At 36.7% G+C, this 24,768-nt stretch overlaps 3 protein-coding genes across 4 annotated transcripts; 1 reads left to right on the top strand and 2 right to left on the bottom strand.

Annotated features, from left to right (window-relative positions):
* Window positions 1-428: 428 nt before the first annotated feature.
* On the bottom strand, window positions 429-12,994 carry LOC137741655 (proteasome activator subunit 4-like). The gene is made up of 35 exons (XM_068481349.1): window positions 12,651-12,994; window positions 12,299-12,401; window positions 12,089-12,201; window positions 11,513-11,635; window positions 11,117-11,218; window positions 10,862-11,027; window positions 10,482-10,598; window positions 10,301-10,368; window positions 10,083-10,184; window positions 9,778-9,994; window positions 9,192-9,425; window positions 8,980-9,107; window positions 8,780-8,897; window positions 8,471-8,689; window positions 8,238-8,393; window positions 8,035-8,111; window positions 7,726-7,934; window positions 7,308-7,524; window positions 7,124-7,203; window positions 6,914-7,031; window positions 6,637-6,807; window positions 5,846-6,014; window positions 5,729-5,772; window positions 5,578-5,620; window positions 5,341-5,486; window positions 4,998-5,092; window positions 3,983-4,881; window positions 2,975-3,256; window positions 2,789-2,884; window positions 2,465-2,643; window positions 2,254-2,335; window positions 1,851-1,975; window positions 1,270-1,362; window positions 826-979; window positions 429-738 (listed from the first exon to the last, which is right to left on the bottom strand). The coding sequence occupies exons 1-35, from the start codon at window positions 12,809-12,811 to the stop codon at window positions 697-699; spliced, it is 5,448 nt and encodes a 1,815-aa protein (XP_068337450.1). The 5' UTR covers window positions 12,812-12,994; the 3' UTR covers window positions 429-696.
* Window positions 12,995-16,254: 3,260 nt separating this feature from the next.
* Window positions 16,255-18,023, top strand: LOC137741947 (uncharacterized). The gene has a single exon (XM_068481651.1). It carries the CDS (start codon window positions 16,628-16,630, stop codon window positions 17,294-17,296), a length of 669 nt encoding a protein of 222 aa, XP_068337752.1. The 5' UTR covers window positions 16,255-16,627; the 3' UTR covers window positions 17,297-18,023.
* Window positions 17,916-21,249, bottom strand: LOC137741946 (THO complex subunit 3). Of its 2 annotated transcripts, none has more exons than XM_068481649.1 (11): window positions 21,034-21,249; window positions 20,819-20,914; window positions 20,583-20,712; window positions 20,402-20,493; window positions 20,179-20,247; window positions 19,511-19,568; window positions 19,324-19,423; window positions 18,981-19,067; window positions 18,761-18,839; window positions 18,347-18,479; window positions 17,916-18,259 (listed from the first exon to the last, which is right to left on the bottom strand). In XM_068481649.1, exons 1-11 carry the CDS (start codon window positions 21,106-21,108, stop codon window positions 18,222-18,224), a joined length of 957 nt encoding a protein of 318 aa, XP_068337750.1. In that variant the 5' UTR covers window positions 21,109-21,249; the 3' UTR covers window positions 17,916-18,221. The 2 variants fall into 2 exon arrangements, with proteins under 2 accessions (XP_068337750.1, XP_068337751.1); XM_068481650.1 differs by having other exon boundaries at window positions 19,324-19,418; window positions 19,512-19,568.
* Between the last annotated feature and the right edge of the window lie 3,519 nt (window positions 21,250-24,768).

The following is a 24,768-nucleotide window of genomic DNA, read 5'->3' as shown; positions in this document are numbered from 1 at the left end:
TTTTCCATGAACGGAACAGATAGTGCGGTTGATTGCCTGGTCGCACCAACAAGACGTGAAAAAGAAGCTATCGGACATGGAGATAGACCCCGACACCTACGAGAGATTTTTCAATGTAACCAATACACGAGATGGTACATCACTTGTTACTATACAAATGATGGGATATGTGTGTTAAAAAGTTAATAACTTAAAAAGTAAAATTTCCCACCACTCGCATAAAAACACGTGGTATACCATCCGTGTTCCTGTTACAATCAAAATTTTCTCCAACACCCACAAACCCTTTTCCAGCTTGAGGAAGAAAATGGAGAGGAATCCGAAGGTGGGAATTGTAAAACGGAGCAAAAATAATACAACTCAGATATCATCCCGTCGGATTTACAATTTGATGACCTGATGATTCCGATGGTCTCTAATTCCGATGGTCTCTAAAGATAAACTGAATTAAATTTCTCCGGCAGTGATAAACAATGATAATACAAGGCTTATTATATAGAATTTATGGTAAAAGAAATTATAAAAAAAAATTATAGTTCACTACTGCCAGTACTAAGCCCGGATAAAGAAGGAGAGAGGGCGTCAGGTAGTCGACAGCTACCACTCCGTTTTTACGTCGAATCCCTATGTTTGCTTACTTTCAATCAATTGCTGTACAACTATATGGTTTCTCTTTCCTATGAATTACATGGTGAATCATGCAAAATACGACGATGAAGACGACGTATCAGCCAGAACCTGCATATATGAATTGAAGAAAGTTAGAAAACCCGAACTGATGAATAAATATTTGAATGTAAGGTTTAGATTGGCCAGCACACACACCTCAAGTTGCTCTTCAGTAAATGAATCTTTCTGAATATTCCATGTATCAGCATGGGTACGTCGAAACTCTGCAACTGCTTTTGTAACCGTAGATTTCACCGGCGATGGCTCTCCACTAAAACGAGCGAGTAAAGTGACATGTTCCGGCAACCAACTGAGAAAACAATGGAAATTGGAAATTGGTGTGAGATGAGACATTCAAACATTCATCTCCCGGGATAATTAAGATCAAAGAAGTCATGAAATGCTCACTTCCTCCACTACAACATGCCAACATGAATAAATTTGAGCTTGTCATACTTGACAAGAAGGAAAGGGGTCGGTGTTCTTAAATACATTTGAGCTTGTCATAGTTAACGCTGCTAAAACCCAACCTATTAGTGCGATTGTTTGAGCAACCGTGAATAATTACAAGATCAGTTGCCTATATCGGACATGACGTACCTGGGCATATCATAAGGGGCTGACAACACAGAAGCCACCAAAGCAAGTACAGCACCGTGAATAGAAGCTATGGACTGGCTCGAGCTCAACGTTCTGCATTCATAAACAATAAAAGCATATGAGTTCAGGATTAATATAAATTCTGAAATCATATATGAGATGCTTAGTTGCGGTTCTGGACATAAAAAACATAAAATTGCCTCAAGTATGTATGACAGCATAACATTTATCAATGAATACGTGTAGTATTGTATATTAAAAATATGATGTGCATATTTGACTTCAAAAGAGCTTCTAACATGCTATTGCACATCAAAAGTAGCTTCTTAGGCTGCTGATGTAAAAGTGTATGCTGGAATGTGGGAAGCTACTTTGCAGTGCAAAGAAAATTTCCTTGTCTAAATCATTTTCAACCCATGAAGACGTTTTGTTTCCAGAAAAACAACAAAAACTTGATGCGAGACCAGCAAATTGTAGGAATGAACGAGTGAATGTGGAACATGGATAAACAATACACATATTCGAATCCTTTTAAAGAAAGGACATTGTATAACCAAAGAGAACAAAAGCAAGGGGAGTACCTCTGCTTTCTCTTCCTCTGAAGAGTAGTAGCTTTGGTATAAGCTTTATCGCGAAAGTCTTTAGCAAGATCTTCATCCCCACCCTTCATTAGGCCTGCTAAAACTGCAGCAGCATGCTCTCTTACCTGAGATATAAATTATAAGTTAAAAATATAAAATCTACCTCACGTTGAAAATCTAATACCCAAAAGAGTGAGACTCTCAAAATATCAGTGCATCAATGTTTAATGACCATCCTTAAGAAACACCTAAATTCAGTTTTCCTCTGCTTTCCAGATCAGAAGCTTTAAAGTATGTGTGTTGATAGATCTACATTCTATATACGAAAGAAAATGTTCAAATGAAAGGAAACATTAAGTCATCGAATAATGAACTATGTTATTATCTTGAACCAGAAACTTGCCTCAACTTGGTTGTCTAAAAGTAGATTTTCAACAGTTCTCCAAATTTGCTGCTTCTCCGCACTTGAGAGGACAAAAGTGTGCCTGTTGTTTAAGAAAATACAAATAATAATAGTACTTTCTTAGTCTACATGCTAGAATCAATATCATATGTTCTGCAGACTGAAACCAGAGGCTCGTAACAGAACAGGAGATGTAAAACATGTAATATACCTATACATAAAAGTTCGCAGATATGTGAGTGTTGCAGATCTGATTCGCCAGTTAGAGTCATTGGCAGAAGAAAGAATCACAGATACAGCCTCCTGGAGATGAGGTCCCCAGAAAATTCTCCACTTCAGCAATTCAAAAGCTGCTTTTGCTAAGGTTGACAGATCTTTACTTGAAGTTTCCTTTGGAAAAAGAAAAACACCAAAATCATTATTCAGATATAAAGATAATTTCTAGCGCCATTACATTAAAATAGAACCATCCAGTAGATTGTTACAAATTGCAATATCAAACCCCTCCTCAAAAGAGAACTTCAATTTCACATACCTGTAAGGATATAACAGGAGAAAGAAGTCCCACAATTACATCCAGAAGATATGAAACTCGGCCAGACTTCAAAGATGAGATGATAAAATGGAAAAGCTTCACAAAATATGAAAATTACAAATCGATCAGTCCAAAACTTTACAAGAATAAAAAGATACTAACAAATATAATGTAAACAAATAGTACCGTCTCCATCCACTTGACATCATCCTGTGAATCACCATTTGAATTCCCATTCTCAGAACTAATATTTGTTGCGGTATCCAAACTGTCAGACTGGGAAGTATTCTGAATACTCATCAGCACTTCAGATGCTCGCTCTTTCAGAAACTGAACCCAACTTTTCCCATCAAATTTGTTGGCAACATCTCTTTTTTCGCCCTCAAGTGAATGCTCATGATTAAATGACTCATAAAGCTGGATGTTAGAGCACACCACTGAAAGAGTAACACCTAAAGCTTCTCTTACCTGTCCCACAGAAAATATTCCTCATTACTTATATTTAAAATAAATGATAAGGTTTGAAATCCCAATGAAAATGCATAACAGGGATAGAGAGAGAAAATAAAGGTTGTTTCCTTCTTTCAAATAATGATGTTATATTACGAGATCAAAAACAAAAGTTATTAGGACAATAATGACACACAAGAGAGATCATTTTGCAATAGTTTAGATAAATGAGTAACATGGTATTTATACAACCTCCTACAACGATCACTAATCTTCATCACAATGTCAGAATCTCTTACGTTCATGTATCTAATTGGACAAGACGAGAGAATGATGCATTTATAAACAGAAGTCGTGTGATAGTGCCATTCTAAAACGAATGAGTGATTAAAAGTAAATTTAATCAATCTTTTGAAGTATCACCATCCTAGCCCGTAATTTCTTATGAGAAAGCATCTGAAGACTACCTAACCAATAATTTCTTATGAGAAAAGCACTGTTAAGTTCTCCCATAATATCTATTTTATCCATCTGTTCTGCAAAATAAAAAGGATAGTTCTATTCACACACCCATTGTTACCTCCCACACCCTTGTTAATTTTGGGCCATTGATCTTCTTCAATTCATTCAATCATACAGTCGAAAATTGAGAGGGTGCATGAGAATTGAGAAGTAAAAATGGGTGTGTGGATAGCACTACCCAATAAAAACAGTAAAAGGCATGTACAGAGTGAAAAGGCTTACTTGGGCAGATGAATGGCACATGCTACCAAGCAGCTCTTCCAGAAGTCTATGATGGAGCTGTACTTCAGTTGATGGCATTGTCTGTGGAGATAATTCTATAAGTGCAGCTGAAAGAAAAGCATAGCGCTTGGCAACTACAGTAGTGGTTACAGTTCCAGGTAAAGGTGTGGCCAAACAATCCAATACTGGTTGCCTCAAAAGAGGAACTCTTGTTCCATGCTTCCCTTTCCCAGTAACAGCGTAACGTATACAGGCTGCCCACTCAGGTATTGACTCTACCGATTGTGATAAGATTATATTCTGCAACTGGGCCAAAATCCAAGTATCCCATGCTACTAAAATACCGTCAACATCAGAATGCAATATTCCAGCCAATGCTTCAGCAGCAACACACTGCTTAGACCTCTCCTTGGCATTTGCAAACTCCTCTAATGAGCTTTTAAGTGCCAATAGAACAGGCATGCCACATTCCTGTATTAGCCGCTTGAAAATTCTAGCAAAGTTCGAGTAAAATGTGTCACTCCCTAATAAAGAGATCCAAGTAGGAGTGCGTGGCCATGAAGCAGAAAAATCAAAATAAAATCGGGTGATTGATTTGTCTGCGAGGCTCTGAAAAGAACTTCCATGATTGCCTCTGGAAGATGCGCTTTCAGTATCAGTAACAATATGAACATGAGAAAGACTGTTCAAGGTCTCATTGAAAAAACCATCTTCCTGAAATATTTGGGTTAATTCTCCTTCAAGGGATGACTTTCTACTTCCTTGCACATTCCCAGAGGGGAGAGTCTGTTCCCCAGCAGATAGTTTATAAGGTGATTCTTTTAACAGTGTATTTAGTGCAGAAATTGCAAGTATCCTTGTCTGAGGAAGCTGACTTTTTAAATTCTTTAAGAAGTGACCTGGAAAGGCAAATATAAAGAATTTAGAATTTCACTAAAAAAAGGTAACCTGACAAACAAGATTAGTGCAAAAAAGAAAAGGGTCAACCCATGAGTCAATAAAATCATGAACCCACCGGCAGTTTCACTCAAAATTTTTGAGGAGGAAGTTGGGTCATTCCTAGATGACATTGCCAACAAGAGTAGAACCCTATTAGCCATCAGATTGTACCTGAAAAAATATAAAGAAAAAGATTTTAACAATTAACCTTATGGATTTCAATGCCTACGCATTTAAAGCTTCAAGATATGTAAAGTTCGCTTCAAAGAGAAATCTTCACAAAACACCAACCGCTCAGGTATACTTTCACAGTTTTAGCGTTCAAGGGATGCACCAGAAACTTCAAAGATTATAATAGGAGAAAGTCAAAATAGTTTTTCCAACCTAAAAGAAAAGGTACAATATATTTAGTTACTTACCTCCAATGCAAGCCAGTAGAATCAAAACTCATAGAAGTGATCTGAGAAACCAAATCTGCAAAATCTGGTGCTTCTGTATTATTGCCTGATGCCCTGAAAATGCTTCTAGATACTCCAGCAAAGTGAATGTTGTATTTGACAAAAAGCTGCTAGCACAAAATTTATTTTGTTTATGACAAGCACAAAGATTATTTCAGACAACATGAAAATCACATGAATAGCTTTATCAACTTTTACCTCATTGATTGCTTTCTGGGATTTCAGTGATTCATGATGAGAGCTTCAAGAAGAAGAAAGACACATCAGAATTCAGTCTATAACTTCATAAAGAGGAATGCCAAACCCAGCTCGCAACAGATATTGCTACATATATGAAAATTAGCATTACCTTGAAAGAATTCCAAGAATGCACGAAGAGAACGCCTTTGGGTCCTGGAATGACAGAAACATATCAGAAAATCTCATTTTCCAAAATCAGTTGGAGCAATTTGTGTTGAACGACTACCATTGTCAAATGCTTGAGAACTGTCTGTGAGGCAAGGACTGCACATGAACCTAGCACCATATATTCTGGTGACTTGGGATTCCGTAAGTTCTCTGTTAGAGAAAGGACGCACTTTGAAATCATAGATGGCCATCTCTTTATCATCTTTAAAAGAGATTTCCCAGCAAGTCTGGACACCATGTAAAATTTTTAAATAAGATATGGTAACGCAGAATTGCGACATTGGAAACCACTAAGAATCATTGAATAAAAAGTCTGGACACCATGTAAAATTTTTAAATAAGATATGGTAACGCGGAATTGCAACATTGGAAACCACTAAGAATCATTGAAAAAAGTCAGTGCCATAAAGAATCAAGGAACAAGAGGTAAAATTTACCAGTTTGAATAAGTGGTAAAACTAAAACAAGATAACAATGAAGCAAAAGAAAAGGGAATACTTATTCTCCACTTGCAAACAAACCAAGACAAAAGTTGACATGTGATCACATCAATTTCATTCCATATAAGTACGCTGATTCAATATCAGATACAGATGCAGACATGGTAGGGTCCATTTTCTTAAGAAACTATATACGGATGGGAAGTGTTATTGGTACTCCAAAAATCTCATTCTACACTCCTCACAAGTGTATTTTTCTTTCCTAATATAGTAAGTTTGGAGTGTAGAATGAGATTTTTGGAGCGCTAATAACAATTCCCTATATGGATAACCTGATGTGCATTTTGAGTGAACAGTTTATTTGCTACGGCTTCATTATAAAGTAAGGACAAGAAGATTAGAGACTCACAAACGAACAGTTTCATAGTTATGCAATGAGAGATTGAGAAGATTATCCACCAAAAGATTCACATGGTCTGGTGGACCAAAATTCCCATTAGTACGGTATATATGATAAGATGATTGTGATGATCTCCATGTACTGTGCATAAATGCCTTGTCAATGAGTGCCCACCGCGGCCTGGCACAGAAAACATAATCAGGGTCAAATTCTGAGATAGATATGAATATTCAATGTGACAAAAAGGAGATTCTTTTTGGATAATAAGATCCAGCAAAACTCTAACCTTCTCTTCCCCTTCGAATGAGCAGAATTTATAAAGTTTACTGAAGGTTCTACAATGGCAGCAGATTCTAGTTTCCATGCCTGCCGGTGATTTGACCACTCATCATACTCCAAACTTCCTGCATATAAGGTAAAGAAATTGATGATGAGAAAGAGCATACCCCAAAAGAAGGGGTCGGGATGAGTATTGTCTAGAGTCAATGTCGATTACCATAGTTTCCTAAAGCATCCATAATACGAATAATGAGTATCAACAGGATGCTATCATCTGATTTCTTCTCTAGTATGTATCTGCACAATGCACAGAGATAAATAAAAAATAAAAAGATTCAGTAAATCAATCTGCACAGAAGAAATGGATGATATCCACAGGAACATTCCAATGTAGACATTACTTGCAGGCTGCATGTATAATGTCAGCAGCTTTTTCTCGCAATTTAGTGGTACCAACAGTTGAACCTGTTGCTCCGGCTATTAGAAAAGCAGCATGATTTGGATGTTCAAGGGTCCCATTCCTTGAGGATGGGGCGAAGTCAGGCAGGCAAGACAAAACACCTTGCAATGAAGAATCTATACGCAGAAGAGTCACTTTCAAGTGCTCTTTCTCATCTCCTGGGTTGAAAATGGCATGTATTAGACAATACAGCTTCACTTCCATGCATATCAAAAGGCACTCACATAGAAGTATATGTGCAGGCCATACATCGTTGCATATCAGTTTGATTACTACATACACTAGATCTCACTCCTGATAACAATATCTCCCTTCAGTACTATATCTTCCCAAGGAATAACACCATAAAAACAAATTACCTGGATCTGAGTGGATTTTAGTTTCACATATTCTCGAAAGATCATCCAAAGCCATCCGAAAATGACAGTCCAAAAGTTCATTTGCAGATTCAACTTCTTCGACACTTGGGATATGCCACTTGGGGGCCGCCAATGGTTTATCATTGGAATAATCTTTGGTGTTGATCCATTCCTCTAATGCAGCAGCATTTGGATGATGCAAAACACACCTAGAAGAAAAATAAATATTTTATTTTTTTTCCTTTGTCAGACAGATTTCAAGTGTATATTCACAGAGAAATATGAAGCTAGCAAGAAAAGTTAATATACTTGTACTGATCAATAGGATAATAAAGAACCAGGCTTCCAAGGAGAGATCGAAGAAGATGATCACCAGCTCCATTGACCTGTCAAAAAATAAAATAAAAATCATTCAGATCATTGAACAATGCCAGAGAGCATCACATTTTGAGACAAATGTAAAGGAAGAAACTGCTGATCGTGAGGAACAATAGCCATCAAAGTTACAAGACCTTCCAAGAAGGGGACTCAAAAGCTGAAAGTATAGCCTCTTTGAAGTGATCCTTGTAGCGCAGAAGTGCAGGACCTCCATAACTTATGGCAACTGATAATACTTTTAATTGATAGTCGATTGCTGTTTCAAGAGCTGGAGAAATTGTTGGCTTAACCTGGAATGAAAATAATTCATAATAAAAACCTAGAAGCACAGAAGCATACAGCTTAAACCATTCACAACAGAAAGTACCTTAGTTGAAACAGAAGCGCCACATATTCCTCTACCTCCAAATCCTGTAGCTGGTGTTCCTTCCAAAGAAGAAATAACAGACAATAAAATTGGCTTGACAAGTTGAGTAACTGCTTCTTCTGGGTTGGAATGAACACATGCGCAACAAAGCAGTCCAACCTCTGCAATTGCCCCTGGAAGAATATTTGTCTTCACAAACTTGGAGATCTTCTTCAAAGCCTGCCAGTGATTTGAGGAGAGTTTACAACATGTCGTGACGAAAAGTTAACCATTAAAACACATTGATTATTATGTCAAAACCAGAGAAACCTGATTATAGAGAGGTTGTGAAAGTCTCCCGAGCAAGATTTCAAGCATGCAATAGTAGTAAGGACCATCCTCAACTAGAAAAGTTCCTGACGCTGCCGATGAATGTAGGCCTTCATTCCTGCAGCATCAGTAACCAATTACTCTGACTATAAATAAGTAATAAACTATACAAGTGAAGCAACAGAGAATACATTACTTACGTAACACTGCTTGGTTCCAGGTGTAAGAGTAAGGAAAATAGGCGACACAAGAACTCATCTAACCATTCAGAAAACCGAATCATTGGCATGACAGATAGCTCATCAATATTATCATCCAATGAAGACATCTGCGACATAAGTGAATTAGTAAGACTGTTTATGCACAACCTACAGGCATATTATCAATGTTTGTTAGGGGATTGAGTGCTTACATTGGAAAATATAGAGCCAATTAATTGCATTGTTGCCAAGGTTTTAGGAGGATCATTGGCATCCATACCAAGTAATGCATTAGATAGTGAAACCATCAAAAGCTCAATGAATTCATCACCATTACCAGGATCAACTGATTTTACTGCAGAATCTGATAGGGACGTGAGGAACAATGAACGCCCAACAAATGCTACCGACGTCACTGCAATCTGCAACTGGTGGGTGGCAGTCATCTGACTAGACAAAAAAAGTTGGTAAAGGAGAAGTTAATTCAATGAAAGAACACCATTTACAGGAGCACACATTTCCTATTATATCCTATAAAGTGCATGCAGTTATAGAAAAGAACACTATGTTTTGTAAGCCTCTAAGTTGAGTAGAAGCCTTCATAAAGGACAATCAAGAAAACATTTTCTAGAAATAGTTTTCCCAACACTTACCAGAAAGAAGAAAATAAATTCCAAAGAAAATTCTTTCCAATAAACTTTTCCAGCAGAAATATTCCCTAAAATTCTATTCTAAAGCCACAAATTGCCTGTATTCAGTAGTTCTAGAATAAAGACAAAAAAAATCAATATGACTGACCGTCTCCAAGGCCATTTGGAAGCGAGATGCGACAAAAGGAAGGACCAAAGTAGGCTCCACATAAGACAAAATCGATGTTGCAGCAGCAACTGTTTCAGAAAGATGTTCATTCTTGCTATATTGACCACGATCAATTAACTTAAGCACCACCCTGACAAAGAAATTCCTTTCTGATCTTCCTAGGTACTGTTCATCCTGTCTATCTTTATCAATGCTCCTGTAATAAGAGTAATTTAGTGGAAAGAGGACAAAATAGGCCCAAGCATACAAAGAAAATATGTCATATCATGTAGACAGATTCTTACAGTTGTTCATGCTGTAAGCGTTTCCGGAATGAAATTACCAAATAGAGCAAAAAGCGTTCTAATGCATAAGTCCAGCGACCACCATTAGAAGGGTGGTAATATCTACAAAAACGAACACCAGTAAAAACTCAATAACAGATGCTCAGAACAAGCGACATGCTATTAAACAACATAACAGAGAAAAAGAGAATTAAAACTGAGTATTTGAGTATACAAACTGTTCTAAGAGGTTGACCAATTTTTCAAAATGCTCCTGTGCTGAGCTACCAGGCCTTAGCAAATAGACCTGCAATTTCAGTCATAATATCTCTCACTCTACTATCAAGGAAGCATTTATATAGAGACAAAAATCATTTACAATGCAAAATGTTGCGCATGGCACATAAATTATAAACTCACAATGGTCTTTGCGATGGCCTTTGCTGGGGTAACTGTCTTATTGGAGAACAAGAATCTTGTGTATCTTGGAACATCCACAGAAAATGGATATGATCCACTTCCATTTGCCACAGGAACCTTAACATAAAAGATAAAAACATTGAAACTTTTATTATATTCAATACACTTATAACAAGTTTACTACCATTACAAGCCAAGTCACAGTATAATTATCAATAATAGTATAGCATACATCGGTCAAGATTTAGTTGTATTTCGATTACAACAAGCTTTGGAAAATAGCAAATCATGTTCAGCAACAAAATTCAAACATCAAGGAAAATGCAAGTAACCTAACTCTACACAAATTCAAAGTTGCCTTGATGGGCTTACTCACTCACCTCAAACATATTTAAGTATCTCGTGAAAAGTGCAGGCAGGTAACACTCCCAATCAATCAACTTGTAGTTCTTTACAACACGAGCTATAACAGCTGCCCATTGACTGTTCCAAAATTGGCAATTGGGTATCGAGTCCCAGAGGTGGAAAAACTCTTTAATCCAATCGCTGTAAAACCAAGAATACAAGGTGACTTCCATGACAATCATGTTGAAAACAATAAAGGAACAAGAATATGAGATACATGTGCTCCTTACTGCGAAAAGAAGTCCTGGTTGTCCAAGTTTGTAGGAAGAAACAGTCTAACAAACCCAGAACCCTCGAAGGATGAATTATGCCAGGGATTTTCCAATAAAGATCTGCACAATTTGTTTCATTAAACAAATAGAAACAACAATGAGGGAATGAATGGAACAATTGTAATCACCTATCATGCGGTTCTATTTAAAAGTGAATGTGCACACGCGTGTGTATCTATCTATATAAATGAAAACAGAAACAAAAAAGAAACTGAAAAAAATAAATGCAAATGTGACTTGGATCATGCGGTACAGTATTTTAATCCTTTTGACTGATGAAATATCAACAGTGTCAAACATCCTAGAAATCATGCACCCCAGTCCCACAAGGGAAAAGGGCCTCAAAGTACTTACCTAAACTCGGACCATATCTCAAAGGCAGAACCTGGTGGGAAGAACTTCCGGCAAGACCGAACAAGAGAAGTAGTAGCCTCAAAATGTCGTTGTCTCAATCTCCAGCCTTCTGGACCTGTATTCCTGTAAAATGTATCAATATATGAAGTTCTTCAAAAGCTATCTATGCTATACCAATTTAATTGAGAAGTTAGTAATCAAGCCAAATATTTCAAAAGAAACAATAATATGAACTATACAGCTTCATTAAAGCCATATCCAGGTTAAACAACGCATAAGATTAAGCATGTGAAGTCAGATTGGTTATCATCTTCCTTCAAGTCATTGGCTTCATTATTTAAGAACACCTTTTCTTTCAAATCCATAGTTCGATTGCATTCACAAGGAATCGTGAACTTATGTACATAAATTTGTTCTGTCTAGAAAAAGATGGTCATATCTTAAATATTTCTATGTACCGAGGTTGCACCCCTTTGCAGCTATAATAAATTTACTTATGACTACAGAACAAGCAATAAATTAATTAGCTATGAAAGAAAAAGGCAGTACGTTTGAAGGTGAATATATAAGACTCACCTAGTGAAATGTGTATGGATCAATGTTTCGTACAAAGGCCGCCATTTTAATTTCAAAGACAACTTCTTTCGATGCTTATTGAGTAGTTTGACTAGGATGTTTCCCCATCTAACCTATCAATACAAATCGAACCCACATTTAAGAAATACTGGCGACAAGCATGTCATCGAAAAATGAATTAAAGGAAAAATCAGCTATGCAAAGTATTACCTGGGCATAAAGCTTATTTTGCGATACATAAAACAATTCCAATCCAAATTCAACAAGAACAGTTACATCTTCCAAGGATACTTCACTTTTCGCCTTGAGGAAACTGCATCACAAATTACACATCCAACTTCGATATGGTTTAAGTGCAGCAACACTAACACATTCATTGCTTCCAAAGCTCGAGTATATTATTTAAATGATGAACACAAGTAATTCGGATTTCAAATTTAACAAAACCCCAGTTCGAATAGCAGAATTTAACACAAACCCAATTCCAAAATAACAAAATATTTAGAAACCCAATAATTTGAACAAAAATGGAGAGGAAAGATAGTGAATTGGGTGAGCTCACAGGTCGATAACAGAAACCCATTTGAGAGTGGCATAGACGGATTCAGGATCGTCGTGTTTGTACGAGTTCTTGACGGAGGAGACGACCCAAGAGAAGGACTCCTTCTCCTTCTTCGACTCCTCGGCCACCGGAGGCGGCAGCCATGCATTGTAGAGATGCATAGTTTGCAGGATTTGCTCTGTGAATTGGTGATCCAGAAGAGAAAGGGAATGGATTTGAGAGTGAGTTTGTGGGGATTTATAGTGAAAGCATTCGAAGACTTTGGGTTCAGCCTGCCTTTCTGAACAAGAAAGTTGGGAAATTGAGAGAGAGAGTTGAGGGAGACGGATTGGGGTTTTCTTTCTGGCTTGTGTGAAAGATGAAGGAGGGGGGTGACTGACTGGCTACCGGGGACTGGTTTTTTTGTTCACTTACGTGCTTTGTAAATATTTTCCACTCATCGTTTTATATTGTTGAGATTAACATAACTCTTAATTTTATCATTTTGGTAATTTTATAAAAAAAATTCTGGTAAACAATGACCAAAATGATAAAAGTACCTTAATTTAATCAACAATGGTCTGAAATGATTTGACAAAAATTAAGGATATTTTTGTCTTTTTCTCCTTATTTAATAGAAATTTTTAATAAAATTACTAAATAATCGATGGTGGACAAATTAAAAACTAATTCAATCGATTTTTCGGATATCAAAGTAAAGAGTTACCAATCACGAAGACCATTTTAGTGAAGAAAAAAAAAACCTTTGCTTCATGAGGTTTCTGTACCTAAATCTCATCCTTGAGTCCCATCCGAACGCACAAATATTTTATTTTAAACTTTGGACAAGATTTGTGTTTTCTAAAAGGGAAACCTAAATCTCCAATGGAATACGAACAATGGTATATTTTCCATTAATAGTTATTACATTACTCAATATTCCAACCATATATGATAGAATATTCACTTTTTTGGAATAATTTTAAAAGAAACAATTATATTTAAAATATAAAATAATGGACCGTGGATAGATGGAAGAAAGGTAATATTCTAATTTCCGACTTTTGAGACATTTTATGACTCAATTTTTGATCATTGGGCATATTGAACGGTTCATTTTGATTCAAATAATTAGCGGCTCGTTTCAAAATACTTTTAAAAAGATTAAAAGTGCATTTGATGAAATTGATTTTGGCACCAAAAGCCTTTAAGGGGTTTTTTTTTTTTTTTCAAAAAAAAAAAGTACCATATATATGCTCCTTACAATAAGCACTTAAGTATTTTCCAAGATCACTTGAATTTTTATTAAAGATTGATTTAAAAACATTTTCATTAAAAACGCTTTCAATTATTTTAAATCATTTTCTAACGAGCCCTAGGACTCATGGAAATCAATAGTTAAAAAGAGATGATATTGATTTGTAAAAGTATCGCATATGTTTGCTCAACAAGTTTTTATCCTTTTAATATAGGGAACTTTAACGAAAGCTCCGGTATTGTTCACTTTAACGAAAAACCATATTTTTATACTAAATAGTCAATCTTGATACTATTCACTTTACCCTTTATTTTGTTCTTATCGTTAAAACTCAAAATTTTCAAACTTTTTTTTATTAGTTTTCCTTTTAATCTATTGGGGCAATTTTTTCTTATTGAGAATATTCTTGCTCACAGTCTTTAAAAGAAGTGACGTGGACTGTATAAACGTCATCTCACATATGCTTGCTCAATAAGTTTTCATCTTTTTTGTTTTTTTGGGGGGCAATTAGTCTTTTTGTTGAGAATAATTTTGTGCACTACAATTGAGTGATGATGATTATGACCTGATCTAGCTGTTACACGAAATTTAAAAATAAATTAAATTAAATTGATGAAATTAACATTCAAATCAAATACAACGTCTTAAAAGAGGACGTCCTGAATGAAATCAGGGAAAACCTCATTTCATACTAAGGCACTTCTATCAGTAAATGCGGACTTTGGTACCCAATTTTAATATTTAAACTCATTGGATGACGGATAGTATGGTAGTAATTTTTGTACCGCTTAAGAGTGTTGGGCAAAAATGTTTTCTTCTGTTGTTCGTATGATGCAAGCAAAAATGCTCTTGGCATAATAAAGTGTGTTTAGCTGACTAAATGGACGATGGATTTCAATGGCCAAATTGCAAGCCACGCTCAAGGTAATAAAAATAACGGCCTGGATTTAATTTATCAATAGATTTGTGAACCATTAAACCCGCCAAAGAAATCACCCACTGCCATCAGTAGCAGAGCCAACATAAGGTCATTGGCTGCTTATGTTCACAATGACTTCATAGCCCCAATGTATATTTATATAATATTTGTATACGACTAATATACACAACTGCATCAAACTAAAATAAAAAAAAAAGAGTCAAAAACACTAAATTACAACGTGCTACTTCTTTTGTGCAACCCTATGTATAGTTATTATAGTATTCTTGTTTCTTTGTTTTGTCATTTTTACTATTTCTTGTGTGCGACTCTATGTCTATAACAAGTGTTCGATAAATTGCCTCACTCGACACACTTCGGTAGAAATCGACAAAATACGACATAACTCGCCAAGTACCCACTAAGAGATCGACACAATTATCTAATAAACGTTTTTGACCAAAATTATGACCCCACTATTCTCAAATTCTGGTTCTGTCATTGACTGTCACTACTGGATTTTTCCCCCCACAAGTAGCAGATATGTCATGGCCGCCTTCAACCCACCCTTGGTAGATCCGCGTGCCTAATGTGCTTTTCGGCCTTAGACCATCTCCAAAGGAAATGTCAAATTATAAGAGTCAAATTACACAACTGCATCAAACTAAAATAAAATAAAAAAGAGTCAAAAACACTAAATTACAACGTGCTACTTCTTTTGTGCAACCCTATGTATAGTTATTATAGTATTCTTGTTTCTTTGTTTTGTCATTTTTACTATTTCTTGTGTGCTACTCTATGTCTATACCAAGTGTTTGATAAATTGCCTCACTCGACACATTTTGGTAGAAATCGACAAAACACGACATAACTCGCCAAGTACCCACTAAGAGATCGACACAATTATCTAATAAACGTTTTTGACCAAAATTATGACCCCACTGTTCTCAAATTCTGGTTCTGTCACTGACTGTCACTACTGGATTTTTCCCCCCACAAGTAGCAGATATGCCATGGCCGCCTTCAACCCACCCTTGGTAGATCCGCATGCCTAATGTGTTTTTCGGCCTTAGACCATCTCCAAGGGAAATGTCAAATTACAATTGATGGCTAATGTGACAATTTGAAGCCTTATGTCAAATTTTGTAGTTCTCCAACCGAATTGTCAAATATTATTTTATTATTTAAATAGAACTTTAAATGATTGTAATTATGAAAAAAAATGTTGAAACAAAATTTTTATTTGTTGAAATGTTAGTGGAACAAGGGACCCACTATTAAAATGAATTAAAAATAAATTTGACATCAAATAACTAAATCTTCGAATCCAATTAGCAAATAATATTTCGATTTGAGAGACTTTTGATGTTAAATATGTACAATGACATTCTACCTAAGATTTTGACATCCTTCTTTTAGAGATGCTCTTAATTCCTACCAATCAAATGGACCCAATATATTAGACCCAAGCTACTATCTAAAGCCCATCAGAGACTGAGAAAATGTGACCGTTGAGAGAATAAAATAAACGGCCAGAAAATGGGACCGTTTGGAGAAAAAGTTACCGTTGCCGGCTGACCCTCATGGCTCTCAGGCTCTTCCCAACAAATATAAATACCTCGGAATCCTTCATCTCCCTCCACCAAAAGCAATCGATACTAATCATCTCTCTCACTTACTCGCTCGCTCTCACTGCAAATTCTCAAGCTTTCTCTCTCTAAATTTCAATTACTTTGTTAAAATCTCACCTTCTGCATTTTGTTTTTCTGCAATTTCATTTTTTTATCTTTCGAGCTTCCATTTTTAAGCATTTCTTTACCAATGGCCGGAATGAAAGATGCCCACATTGTCGAAATCCCGGTAGACGAAGAGCATCAGCATAAGCTCTCGTCCGCCATGACCATCATTTCCGCAAACCAACACCACCCGCTAATGGAAATCTCTGAATCCCCCGGCCATCTCTTGCTCCTCAAGCTCTGGCGAAGGGAAGAAGACCTTTTCGCCAGGCGCATTGCCGGAAAGGAGTCCAGAATGGACTCCATCCGCCGCGAAATCTTTCAGCTCTGCTGCTTTTTCTTGATCTTTCATGGGTTCTTCACCACCATCCTGTTCACTTCTTCGGTTAACAAATCCGAAGACCACGTCTGTCATAAATGGTGGATTCCCAGCGTTTTGTCGCTCTCGACCTCTTTTGTGTTTGTGTTTTTGGTGCAGGTGAATCTTTGGAGGTATTGGAAGGTGTGGAACCAGTTGCAGAGGGCGAAGAGCGAGAACAGAGCTCTCACTAGGTCTATTCAAGAGCTGAGGATGAAGGGGGCGAGCTTCGATTTGTCGAAGGGGCCGCAGATCGGGAAGAGGATGAAGAGCTCGAGCGTTGAGATCAAATGGAAGCCACTGACTTGGTGCTCTCAGTATCTCATTACTATCTGCCTTGTTTGCTTTGCAGGTTTGATGTTTCCTGTTTCGAAATTCATGCTCTGCGGATTCTGAAGATGTGAGCTTGGAGGTGTTTGCTAAGCAGAGAATGGTAGCATTCAAGATGTAGCAGAAGCAGAAAGGGAAAGACAGGCGGCAGAAAGCGATCCTTCAGACCAGCCAGCCAGCGGAGATCAACACAACTGACCTCAGATGGGTTCTTCCATCAATCTCCTGGCAATTGCTCAACTCTTTCCGTCAAGCACTCACCAGTGATCTGATCGGAGTCTTTATTCAACAATTGGGAAGCCTGCAGAAAGCAATCCTTCGAACCAGACAACCAGCGGAGCTGAACACAATTGAATTCAGCACGTCACTTTTTCCGTCAACCAGTCACCGATGATCTGATCGAAGTCTTCATTCAACGCTTGGGAAGCCTATCAGATATCTATAATGGCATTCCAAATGTTTTGCTGCTGCAAAATCATCCTCTCTTCAATGTCCAAAAGGGGGATGAAGCATCTTTGGTCCGATTACTAGCCAGACTCATTCGAACAACCAAATTATACTCCCTCTTCGGCTACAGATCATTCGAGATGAAAGAGCAGAAACAGACATTTTATCTCCACACTACTTCTGAAGCCTATTGCACTCACTCAAACAACGAACTTATACGAAATTATACTCTCCTCTCTTTGTACACGTGATTCAATGTTAACTTCTCATAATTCATTCAATACAGCAATACAATTGTGTCATACTACAAGCACTTTTTATCGAGAATAAAATTGTAAATTTATCTCGCGCGATACTTGTTTTCAACAATATGAAAGTTTAGAATCAAATACATTTACTTGAGAAAGTCCGCACGGAGCCTTGTCTTGAAAATAGAACTGTCAGCATAGTCGTTCTTTTGGACGTAATGTAAGTTCAGAACCACAACAGTCGCGTCACATGCACAAGACTGCTCCATTTACAAGCCAAAAGAGAAGCGCAAAGCTTAGGTTGCACTTTTGAAGCCAAATATCCTAAAAACACCTGCAACAAATTAAGGTAACCAAGCACGCATTAGTTAAATGTGCCTTGCGTGTATGAATGAGCTTAGTGGAAGAAGAAACGGCAAACCTTCATCAGTTTGGTATTTGTTCTTGTCATCTCCAGCATATGCAAGTAGATTGGATTTGGGATTCCACTCAACGCTGTTCATGGCAGCCCTACATGGAATTTGATGCACTGTCCGGCCGGTTTGCACATTTGACTGTTTTATACAGCAGCAATATCATCATTACTACTATTTTCAGGTCGGCGTAATAAAAGATGGATTTCATAGGAATGACCTAGCTACATTATTTAATAAAAGAAAGTACTTCACAGAACATATATCTTAGTTAAAAAAACAAAGATAAAATGGGATAAGCTAGAAAACAAAGTCACTGTACAGTGAACAGACGGTAGCCCTTGTAACCAGACATCCACCCACAGGGAGAAGGTACTTGGAAAGATAAAAGCCAGAAGTGGTAAGCCACATAAGGCACTTACTATATCAATGAATAAGTCTTCACTGGCAGACGCAAGATACTCTCCAGTGTGGTTGAAGCTTATTGTCCTCACAGGCGATCTGAGAAAGGTACGAAAAGAGGTCGTTCAAGGACTAGAGATGCTTATGATTAATGTCTACCCGACAAACTAGTTATCCAATAACTGCAAAGTTAGAAGAAATATAATTGAATTGTACAGGAATACACATGGTTGAACTTACTCAAGTTTTGGAAATGTTTTCACACAGAGCATCTCTGATATATCCCACAGGCTCACCAAGGAATCAGCACTCCCAACAGCAAAATATCTGTCAAGGTACAAAGAGCATTAGAAAGAGTACAAGGCAAGCAGGTCTTCCTGTGACAGCGCCAAGAGAATATTTTGGACAAAAAAAATTACTAAATAAATTGAGCATACAACGCTTTTTTATAGTGATTGGATCGATGATGGTGGAGTTAAATAGGCAGCACCAACTAATATAGCAAGTTAATAGCCCAGATGACATCAAAAAGCGTTTTTTCTCTCTTAAATAATTTAAAAGATAATACATCTTTGTAGCAAACCTTCCAAGTGGGTCAATGGCAATGCAATAACACCCAGCTGTATGAGCCATGAGGGTGTCGACTGGTTTAAGAGATGGGTATGCTAGTACTTCAACCGTACCTGAGCAAAAGAATATATAATAAAATATCCATTCCAAGTTCCAACATATAGAAAGAAAGGAGATTACTTAAAGACAGTTTTTCTCACCGTTTCCAGTCGTCAAGAAGAAAATTTCACTTGTTGTGCTCCAAGCAATTTCATTAACCTGGAAACTTAGAAGACTGTCCAATAAGTATTTAAGGTGCAGAGACAGATGCTATAAACGGGATTAGGAGGTATCCCTTGTACTAGGATGAAGCAATAGGCGGAAGGATCGCACAAATGGTTTACAGATAAGTTACACATGTTTTCACAACTATGAATCAGTCTTACTACTTAAGTTCGTGGCTCTACTGGCAAAAAATCATTGAAAACATAATCATGTGGATACAGAATAGTAAAGTCAATTTTTTGAAAAAAATTGAAAAGCACCAATGTTCAATGAAAAAGAAAGAATTTGGGTTGACAATTTCTGAATTTCATAAATTTTACGACTTCAACACCACCATGAAAATAGAGGAGATATGATTAACATCAAATGTGTGGAGAAATCGATCTTGTGATTTGTGTTCTACAACCATAAGCTCTTAAGGTCAGTTTCTAACGTTACATATGAAGATCATACAGAAATAGAATGACTTCTCAAGATTAAGCACCATTAAGCATCACAGTTTTTTTTGAAAAGCCTCATGCTGATGAGACAATATAGCTAAGCATCATATACGAAATGTGAAATAGAAGGGGGAATGGGTAAAAGTATCCCTTTTGATAATTACCTCATAATTGAACTTTCGCTTGTGAATTGGCTTAAATTTCCGAACATCCAAAATTGTTAGTTCATCATCCTACATTTGAACAACGGGCAAAAATACAGCTTAAGAACAGCAATAAATAGCTATTAGCTACTGATACCCACCACTCAGAATTCCACAGAATGAAGTTACTGAACCAGAAACTGCACAAAACCCGGGGAACGAGGTTTGGAACAACTCAACTTACCCTATTACCAACGGCGATGTGCGTCCCATCAGGTTTATAGGTGATGTTAATGTTCTCCCCACTAAGTTCTGCTAGCTGTGCACATTTTCCACCTGAAGCACCCACATAGAGATAACATCAAATTCCCATCTTTGTACCTAAAAAACGAAAAAAATAAAAACTTGAAAGAGTAATGACTCACTCCGAGCATCCCAAAGACGAACCGTCTTGTCCCCAGAGGCAGTGGCAATTAAATCAGCATGCTTGGGGTCCCAACACAGCTGATCCACACTATCTGTGTGCCCCTTCAATTCAATATCTTTAGCCTTACCCTGTAACATATATAAATAGATATACATAAACATAAATATAACTCCGATAAAACCTATGAATTTATTGGAAATTTGAATAAATTAACTGGAAACAGCTGAGCTTTACATGTCCATGGGGCTCAACGTGCCAAACCCTAGCAGTTTGATCAACAGAACCCGACGCAAGCTTCGTCCCCGTGCAGTTCCAAGCCACAGAATGCACCTTATCAACAAAGAAACGAACAAATTTAGCAAATTGAAAACGGAAGCAAGAGATTTAGGTTTTGTGGAGATTGCGATTGGATTACGAAATTTAAAGAGAGAGGGGAAGAGGGAGAGAACTTTCTTCTTGTGGCCCTGGTACTCTCTGCTACTGAGATTCTTAAAGGGTATTGCGGGTTCCTCCGTTTCTGCCATTGTTGGCGAGCTTCAAGGTCTAAATGTTTACTTTCGCTGTTACCAGTAGCGGGTAGAGAAATCAGTCCCTCCAAATTATTTGGTTTCATTCGCTTCGGTTTTTTTTCAAAATCGAAATTTTTGGTTCGGTTTGGTTAGATTTTTTTTAGGTTTTTTCGGTTTGATTTTCTTTTACTCAGTTTCGACTTGTTTTCGGTTTTTTTTTTTTTTAATTTTATAAAAATTAATCTATTTTTAATATGAAATTTAGAAGAGTAGACTAATAATAAGAAAATAGAGAAAGTGGAAAAATAGTTGTACATATACAAAATCATATAAACCAATTATATTCTACCAGCAACCTCAATTGCAAAGAAAAATTATAACTGTATCCATTCCAAAAGCAAACAAATAAAAAAGATCTTATAAGTTCCAAAGCCTTCTAAAATTTTCTTCTACAACCAATGGAATATCCTCTCTAATTGTACCAAATATGCTCTTTGAAAAAGCCTTAGGCTTAGTTTCAAATTTGGCTACAAAGTTTTACAAAAGAAACATAATGGGATACATCCATAAAGTGTAAAGGATTCAATTTCCGAACTTCAAAAACAGAAACCGAACCAATAAGGTTTGGTTCTGTTTGGTTTTCCTTTTTCGGTTCGATTTTTTCGATTTTTGGGTTTTTGGTTCTGGTTCAGTTAATAGTACGATTTTTTTTTTTTCGATTTTTTGAACCCATCCTTACCTCCAATTACATGAAAGAGGCTCATCTTACTTTCTTTTTCATTTTTTATACAACGACATTTATACTAAGAATGTTGACGAAAAAAATGATATTGCACTCGTTATTTGAATTTAAAACTTCTCATTTGATGCTAATTGTAAGACTTAGCCCATTATCTCATCCATTATTGTAAATAATATCGTTTATTTAAAAAAAATAAAAAAAACTTCTAATTCGATAATACATTAACATTTCGTATAAGTTACTTTTGTACTTTGGCTATTGTACTTTGTTGGAATTGTCACCGAGTATTGATATGTAAAACTACACATTTTTCTTAGCCTCCAATTTATACATGTAATTTGGAATACTCCACCACAACCACCATATCAAAAGATTCAGAAAATGTAAATGCAACATCATCTACCTAAGTACAACGTCCGTCATATTCTCCCCCTACTCCATCAAGTTCTATGATCCAGCATTCTACAAGACTTCTCAAAACCTAAAACCATCGGCATTGAGTTGTAAGTAGAGCAATTGAGCTCTAACGTAAAGAATTTTTCAGTTTGTTGAGAATACAACGGGTTACAACAAGTGTTATAATACAAGTGCTTAGAAAATTAAAAAAAAAATTAGTAAATTACACAAAACTACTTCAACTTTGAGTTGAACCACAATCTGATATCTCATTTTGTAAACATTGCAATATCATATTTCAACTTATGAATTCGTTGCAATGTGAGACCTTCTTCAATCTTTCTATCAATTTAGCTGTTAAATGATGAAGTGGCATGAGTGGTGCCCATTTCTCAGATTGCAACGAATTCATAAGTTAAGGTATGACATTGTAATGTTTAAAACATAAGGTACGAGATTGTGGTTCGACCCAAAGTTGAGATAGTTTTGTGTAATTTGCTCTAATTTCAACCACTTGTATAAAGACACTTGATGTACCGTGTTCTGATTGTGTACATTGGATGTTCATGTTGAGTAGTTGGGTGTACATTGGATATTTATGTTGAGTGGTTGGGGTAGTAATTTACGAAGAAAATTTTAAGTGTGTCAGAAACACGATCCAATATACCAAGTGTTATAATATAAATGGTTGAAATTTTTTTTTTAAGTATCCAACCACTTGTAATATGACACTGATGTATCGCACCGCGTTCCTATCATACTGAAAAATCTCTCTTATTTACGAATGAGTAGTGAGTAGGTAGGTTAAGTAATATAAATAGGTAAGCTAGGTTGTTATACATCTCCAACGCACAGCCGTATCCTCCCACACTCTGTAAGTATATATATAAATTTGAAATGTTTTCTTAATCATGAAAATAATGGGAAGAGCTCTTTGTTTCGACATCAGTAATAAATAATTTATAAACGGCAATAGCTTTGGTTATTTATGTAATACAAATGTTAATTTTTTTCTTCTTTTCTGTTATTATTTGTTTTAGTTTTCATGTAACGCGTCAGGAGGTCTTTTATGCAAGTATCAAAGGAGGCTTATATTTGGAGTAATGCTGTTATACATATCCAGAATACTAAAGCTTTTTGGAATGGAAGGGGTAGGAAAGAAGGAATACTCCGCTCTACCCTTCCCTCCACCTCCACCTCCATGATTCCCCACCCTGTCTTCCTAATCCTTTCCATTTGCCTCTGTCCTTCGTTGATCATTCCTTCAATGTCTGCATCAACTACTCAACACTACGATTTTTTGCAATTTCTTGGGAGGTGCGTAGAGCTTCGAGTTTTCTTGTCGCTCAGGTGTTCCCACCACCTCCTTCCCGCTGTGTGCACTCGTTGGCACTGTTTCTCGTGGGTTGGTTCCTACCAGTGGCAGCGAGGAGTGGCGACCGCCCCTCCGCTCTCGTCGGAATTCATGGCACCTATAAAAATTGGTTTTGACCGATGCACTGTCTTGGTCGAATTTGCAGAAGAAGGGCAATAGTTTGGTTGGATTTGCAGAGGAATGACAAAGATTGAGGGGAGAGGTTGGAGGGATGAGGACCCCCGATTATCTGGGCAGGTACTGCTGGCTGGGTTTAGATGCACAGTCGACGGTGAGTGGCTATAGCTCACGAAGAAGAAGACTTTTGCTTTGTCTTTTTCTCTTTTAAAGCTTAACACATTGTCGTTTAAAAGGCTTGGCCTTAATAAAACGTTGCGTTTGTTTTTATTATTATTATTATTATTATTTTTATATATCTTTTGGGGAAGGGTTGTATGATTGTTTGTTTTCCTTTTCCAATTCTAAAACCCCACAAACTCATCCCACCTACATGTCTATTATATATAAAACTAGCGCCCTAATAATTTTATTTTATCTTAAAACCAAAAAAACTCATATTAATTATAAACGTAGCTGTTATTATATTAAAAACAAAAAATTGTTTGATAATTATTTTGTTTTCACTTTTTTTTGTGTTACTTTTTTGAAAACTAAATTTGTTGTACTTTCTGCTTACATTGACTTTGATATTATTGTTTATAATCGCTTTGGTGGATAAACTACTTTCTACTATGAATATTCACTCAAAACTTTACACCTTCTAATGTGAAAGCAACTGTTTCGATTGAACCTCGCATTCTTTTGAATTTTACCCCTCCTCTTGGCAAATCCTGGCTTCGCCACTAATTCCTACGAGCTTCTGTCGGTTTCTACTGCAGATCTGCATGATGCTCTTTGAAGGATGTCGGCGTCTTCTATTTCTCCACTTCGGAGTCTCTGTTAGGTATCGTTTATGGCGATGGGTTTGAGCTTTGCGGTCGGGATCCTTCTGACGATGTCGGCAGCGGCGGCAAGTTTTAGTGTTCTTTTGGTTGCTTGTTTATTTTCCGCTTTTAGCTTTCTGTTGGGCTTTTTTTACTGTACTGTGGGGTGCTTATCTCTTTTGTGTGTCTATTGTATTTGGACTCTTTCTTGTAAATTTGTTTGTTGGTAATAATAAAAG

Source organism: Pyrus communis, chromosome 8 (assembly GCF_963583255.1).
Source record: "Pyrus communis chromosome 8, drPyrComm1.1, whole genome shotgun sequence".
In the NCBI taxonomy this organism is placed as follows: domain Eukaryota; kingdom Viridiplantae; phylum Streptophyta; class Magnoliopsida; order Rosales; family Rosaceae; genus Pyrus; species Pyrus communis.
The sequence above is the reverse complement of the archived record's forward strand: the minus strand, read 5'-3'. Positions and strand labels throughout refer to the sequence as shown.